This window comes from Equus quagga, unplaced genomic scaffold (genome assembly GCF_021613505.1).
Source record: "Equus quagga isolate Etosha38 unplaced genomic scaffold, UCLA_HA_Equagga_1.0 102377_RagTag, whole genome shotgun sequence".
Lineage (NCBI taxonomy): Eukaryota > Metazoa > Chordata > Mammalia > Perissodactyla > Equidae > Equus > Equus quagga.
In genome coordinates, this window is record NW_025795227.1 from 1 (window position 1) to 6136 (window position 6136).

At 65.2% G+C, this 6136-nt stretch overlaps 1 protein-coding gene across 2 annotated transcripts; it reads left to right on the top strand.

The window, feature by feature from the left end:
- Window positions 1-3477: 3477 nt before the first annotated feature.
- On the top strand, window positions 3478-5790 carry LOC124232679 (alpha-(1,3)-fucosyltransferase 7-like). 2 transcript variants are annotated; one of them, XM_046649621.1, is made up of 3 exons: window positions 3478-3831; window positions 3924-5190; window positions 5684-5790. In XM_046649621.1, exon 2 carries the CDS (start codon window positions 4063-4065, stop codon window positions 5164-5166), a length of 1104 nt encoding a protein of 367 aa, XP_046505577.1. In that variant the 5' UTR covers window positions 3478-3831; window positions 3924-4062; the 3' UTR covers window positions 5167-5190; window positions 5684-5790. The 2 variants fall into 2 exon arrangements, with proteins under 2 accessions (XP_046505577.1, XP_046505576.1); XM_046649620.1 differs by lacking the exon at window positions 5684-5790 and having other exon boundaries at window positions 3924-5423.
- Window positions 5791-6136: the final 346 nt, after the last annotated feature.

Consider the following 6136-nt stretch of genomic DNA (forward strand, 5'->3'; position numbering starts at 1 on the left):
GGGGGTCCCCAACCGGTCCCCAGAGTCCTCGCTGCCCATTCCCCAGGGCCCCAGTGAGGAGGGTCCCCCTTCCAGGGGAACTGCAACGAGATAGGAGCCGGCAAGTCCGGGCCAAGGAAGGAGGGGTAGGTGGCAGGGGTCCTCCAGGCGGTGGGGCCTCCCTCGGCCCACTTACTTGGCACAGGGCCCTGAGCAGTCAGCACTCCACGCCTCACCTGGCTTGTTCTCTTCCGTTGGCCCCAGGCTAGCTCACACAGAGCCAGCCCCCGCTTTCATCCAAACTCCTGCAACCACCCTTCCTCCCACAGGCCCCGGGGTGCAGTGGGCTGCCCTGGGTCCAGGGCTTAGGGCCATGGAGGCCCTGGCTCCACAGGGACTCTGGAGACGCCGACCGTGGGCCTATTACTCTCCTCTGCAGTCCCTGCAGCCTCAGAGCCCCAGGCTGCTGGTCCTGTCCCTGCCCCAGGGACCCTGCCCATGAGGACCTTTCCTAGGGCAAAAGGCTGATCTTGCCTCTGCCCTCTGGCCAGACCCCGCCAGACCGCTGAGCCCGCCTGTGCGTCAGCTCCTTAGCAAGCTTCCCCAGCCTAGTGTCCTCCCAAAGTATAGGTGACAGATGGGTACACCCCCAAACCCCAGCATAGACCGTGAGGTGACACCTATCCATCTGGAGATGCCCCCACCCCGCAAGACCATGGCGTGGGACCACGCTTGGCACAGAAGGTGGAGTGGTCCCCTCGACAAGACCTTAGGAAGTGGGAACTTCCCCAGCAGCAGACCCCAGGAGGTGACATCCTCCCACTCAGTTGAGACCCACTCTCCCGCCAGCCCGGGTAGCTGGCTGGACTGGTCCAGATTCCAAGTGCCCCAGCTGCACCCCCTCCCCCAGGTGCACGGCTCAGAGGAGTGGGTCTCGGTTCTCCGAGCAGAACAGAAAGGGATGAACCAAACTCCAGTGCGGAGCACAGGTTCCTGGAGGAGCCCCCGGGAGATCCTGGAGCTGCTCCTGGACGAGGACGGGGTGGCTCCCCAGCCTGGGTGGGCAGGGAAGGTGTAGAGGGAGGGGTCTTCCCAGCCCTGGACCGCAGCCGCACCTCTAGATGGTCCAGGGCAGCGTCTGCAACTCAGGACAGAGGGACGGCCCCTCTTGCTGCCTGCTGCGGCTGGCAACTGGCACGCACTTCTGATGCCCTGGCTGCGCACCCCCCCGGGGACCCCCTTAGCCACCTGCCAGCCTGTGTGTCCCCACCTTCCCAGGGGCTTCCCTGACTACCCCCCGCCCCACCTCTTGTTGAGCATAAAGTGTGTGTTGGCTCTTCTCTGCTGCCTTCACTCCCTTGGAGTCAGGTGGCTTGGAGCTCGGCCACCAGGGGGCCTTCTGGGCCCAGGTCTGGACTCTGCCCTGCTCAGGCCAGCCCTTCCTTGGGACAAGTGGGCCGGCAGTTAGACTCTGCCCTTCTCTCCCTGGGGTGCCCCTCGGGCTGGGTGCTCTGCCACTGCCCTGGCTGCTGTTGTCTGTGAGGGGGTGGCAGTCCACAGGCTACTGGCCGGCCCTCTGTTGGGGGCATGCCCCGCTGGTGGCCGCTTCTTCAATAGGTGCCCACCAAGGGGCTGGCCCCGGAGCTGGTTTGGGGCTCAGCTGGGAGGGTGACAGTGTGCACCTGATTCCGAGGTGCTCCAGAGCGGTGGAGCTGGAGTCAGATGCCTGCCCCGCGGCCTGGCGAGTTCCGAGGCCTGGGGGGAGTCGGCAGGATGAGGCCCTGCTTTCTCTTTGAGTCATGCTCTCTCACCTGCTCTTCTTCTGAGCGGCTCTCGTTCTGACCCATTTCTGCACCAAACCTCGGAGCCCCGTTTCCCAGCTGGCAGGTTCCCACGATGGGCGTGGTGGCTGCCAATGTGAGCTGGTGGGCTGGCGGGGGAGCAGCAGACCAGGGCCAAGGGTGGGAGAGGCTCTTTTGAATCCTCCCAGGAAGGGATCTGGCCACGGGTAAGGGTGAGGCCTGTGGTAAGCACCCCGGCCAGCCTGGCAGTGCAAACAGGAAGGGCAAAGGTGCTGGCAGCCAGAAGCCATGTGGCTGGCAGGCTGTGGCAGGACCAGCTCCTTCCTGCATGCCCACCACCGCCCACAGGGTGCCTGCTATGGGGAGAAGGGGTGCACTGAAGCGAGGCCATTAGCCATGGTGTTTCTCTCCTGGGGTGGCCCTGCCCAGGAACAGATGCCAGGGTCGGGCCAAAGACCCAGTGCCACCGTGGTCCTCTCCCTAAATATTTGGGCAGCCGGATAAGGCAGGGGATGGTGGCAGCCACCTGCTCGGGCCAGGCCCTGGGATGCCAGGCCCAGCTTTTGCACACACACCTTGGGCCTGCCTCATGGTTTCTGACAGCACCCACAGCCCTCCCTCCCCTCCCTCGATATTGCACAAGGCCCCACCACAGCTTGGTGGTTATGCAGGGGGTGGGGAGCCCCAGAGGGGCCAAACTGCCCCCCTCTCCTGGACTTGCCTCTGCCCCCCCCAATGGGTCTGCTGCCAGCTCCCTGGTTCCACCCCGATGGCAGTCTGGTCCTCACTGGGGACAAGAGCTGGGGGAGGCCAGCAGCCCTGCGACCCGAGCATGCAGCAGGACAGGGATGGTGGGGCAGTGGGAGGCCCTCAGGATGGCACGAGGTGGCAGACTGGGCAACGGTTCCTGATTGCTCTTCCTTACACAACCCCCGGTTCACAGCCCCCAAGAACCTGAGCAGCCTGAGGCCTCCAGGATGCTGAGCATGAGGGAGGAGCCTTGCCGCATGCACCACGTCCAGGACCAAGCAAGGATCCCGCTGGGGTGAAGGAAGCTGAGAGGCACCACCTCAGCTATGAGTGGGGTGAGGGCTGGTGTTCGGGGAAGTCTGGCCGTGCTGGCTTGCTGCATCTCCAGTTCAGAGGAACCAGAGCAAAAGGGGAAGGAACTGGACCTCCAGGTCAGGGCCCCCGGGCTGGCTGGAGGCCGGGGAGGAGAGGGACTCTGGACATCAGCCTTCCTTTTCCTGGAGCGGGTGCCAGCCCCCTGCCCATCCCCGTCAGAGACACAACGACGCCTTCTCCTTCCAGCCTGGAAAGCCCCCTCCCTTCCCCACCCCCATCCTGGGCTGTGGGGGCTGGAAGAAGAGACCTGGAGCCCCCAAGGGCAGCCCTCCCACCTCACGTTCCTTCTGCTTGGCCAGGAGTCAGGGCCCACCCACAGCCTGGGGCTTCTACGGACACACGTCCTTGGGCGGGGAGAGAAGGTGTGGTGGCCTATAGTCCACTCCGGGGCCAGCCCAGCCTCGCGTCTGCCTACTGTGGGCATGTGCTGGGGCCTCGTGTGGACAGACTCTCTTAGGACCCCCGACGGACCCCTCTTCTGAGAATCTGGGTTCTGGGATAAGGTGTCCTAGAGGAGGCAGGGGTGGGGTTGGGTGGCGTGGGGTTGCCCAATAAGAATCAACTGGAGAAACCTCAGCCTCCTGGCAAAGAGCTGAGCACAGCAGGTCTGTGGCTGCAGGGTCTGGGAGCCCACAGCGGAACGGGGCAGAGGTGAGCAAGGGAAGTGAGAAATGCCAGTGTGGCAGGGGGTGGCGCTAGCCTGGGTGGCAGGCAGTGACTCTGGGGTGCCCTTCTGGGGAGGAGGCTGCCTTGGCTCAGGAGGCCAAGCGGGCCCCCTCCTGCTCCTGCCTCCTGTGCCTGCACAGAAGGTCGTCTCCGGGCCTCCTCAGAGCCGGCAGGGGTGGGCAGCACAGGCTGGGCCCTGGCCTGGCGCCCCTCCTGTAACCGGAGGACCCCTGCAGCCAGAGGACTAGAGGGAGGCAAGGTGAGGAGGGTGGTTGAGGCCAAAGCTCACCTCCAGGGCGGGGGGCAGGGCGGGGCAGGAGGGGGAAGGGACCCTGGTTTCCCTCATCTCAGGCAGATGAAAGGAGAGCGCTTCCAGGTGGGGCCGAGCACGGGGTGCCGCTGTGATTCAGGGCGCCTCTGCCCAGTGGCTGCTGTGATTTGAGAACCTGGGGTTTCTTGGGTGACAGATTCTGGGAGCTGTGGATGAATAATGGCGGTGAGTGTCTGGTCCTTAGGGAACCCCGAGCTGGGAGGATGGGGCCTGTGGTTGAGCCCGATGAGACAGCCTCTCTTCGCATGGCACGGCCCCACCCAGAGGCTTCGGGCCTTGGTGAGCCTGGCCGGGGTGGCCCTGCTCATGGCCCTTTGGCTCCTGTGGCTATTCCAATCCTCCCCTGGGGGAGCCCCGATGCCCCAGCCCACACTCACCATCCTCATCTGGCACTGGCCCTTCACCTACCCGCCCCCGGAGCTGCCCAGCAACACCTGTACCAGCTACGGCGTGGCCCGCTGCCACCTGAGCACCAACCGCAGCCTGCTGGCCACCGCCGACGCCGTGGTCTTCCACCACCGCGAGCTACGGGACGGGCGGATCCGCCTGCCCCTGGCCGAACGGCCACGCGGGCAGCCCTGGGTGTGGGCCTCCATGGAGTCACCCAGCAACAGCCATGGCGTCAGTGACTTCCGCGGCATCTTCAACTGGGTGCTGAGTTACCGGCGTGACTCTGACATCTTTGTGCCCTACGGGCGGCTGGAGCCCCGAGAGGGGCCCGCGCCACCCCTGCCGCCCAAGGACAGGGTGGCTGCCTGGGTGGTCAGCAACTTCCGGGAGCGGCAGCGGCGCGTGCAGCTGTATCGGCAGCTGGCGCCTCACCTGCAAGTGGACGTGTTTGGCCGCGCCAACAGGCGACCGCTGTGCGCCAGCTGCCTGCTGCCCACGGTGTCGCGGTACCGCTTCTACCTGTCCTTCGAGAACTCCCAGCACCGGGACTACATCACAGAGAAGTTGTGGCGCAACGCGCTGGCGGCTGGGGCCGTGCCCGTGGTGCTGGGGCCCCCGAGGGCCACCTATGAGGCCTTCGTGCTGCCAGATGCCTTCGTGCACGTGGACGACTTCGGCTCGGCCCGCGAGCTGGCCGCCTTCCTCACCGGCATGAACGAGAGCTCCTATCGGCGCTACTTTGCCTGGCGAGACCGGCTCCGCGTGCGGCTGGTCGAAGACTGGCGGGAGCGCTTCTGCGCCATCTGTGCCCGTTACCCCCATCTGCCCCGCAGCCAGGTCTACCAGGACCTCCAGGGCTGGTTCCAGTCCTGAGCTCCAGCCCGCCCACGACAGGAGGTGGGGGAAGGTGGTTGGGAGCTAGGGCTGTGGGTGAAAGGCTGGGTGTTGAAATCAAACCACCAGGCATCCGGCCCCCCATGGCAACCCTCAGGCTAACTTGGAGTCTGGGGTTGGAGCCCAGGAAGCAAGGCTCATGGGGGAGTGGGTGGTCTGGGCAGGCTGGCTGGAGGAGGAGGGTGGTGGGCATTGGAGCAGGCATTGGGGGTGCAGGTGAGGGCAGGGAGGGAGCAACGGGGGTGGGTGTTGCTAGTTAATCAAAGATAAGAGGCTGCTGAGGACCTGCCTCTCCAGCTTGCTCAAATCTTGCTCGGGGGGTGGCATCAGTCTTTCTCTGGATGTGGGGCTGAGAGAGGCTGGAGGCAGGGCCCTCAGTGCTGAGGACATGCCACCCTGCGGTTGCTGGAGGCAAAACCTGGGTCCCCCACACCTCCTCTGTAACTGAGTTCGCCTGCCTCAGATGTGCAGGCACGTCCCCCTTCTCCGTCCACAGCGCTGGAGCCCCTGTGTGCAGACCGGTGCGGGGCCCTGGGAGACTGTGACCAGCGAGCCAAGTTGTTGGGCTTTTTGCAGCCTGCAGTCCCCTCAGGCAGGAGGCCTCGGTCAATAAAGAAACAAAGGACAAGAACAGCGTGTGCCGAGTCTGATGGCGCAGGGCCCCCTGTATCTGCTCTCCCCCTGCCGTCCCGCCCACTCAGGCCTCCTCATCCTGACGGGACCATCTCAAGGCCTCTCCCCTCCCTCTGCCTGAGACGCCCTCCCCCGCCAGGCTCTGCCTGCTGCCCGGGGCTTCCTTCAGCCCCTGCTAAAGGGCCCTGCATCAGAGAGCCTTCCCAGACCCCCGTAAGGCGAAGGTGGGTGGGAGCAGGGCTGAGGTCAGAAACCCAGCTGGGGACCGAAGCTGCATCATCTCAGAGGCCCTGAGATTTCGTTCAGGCTGCAGGGG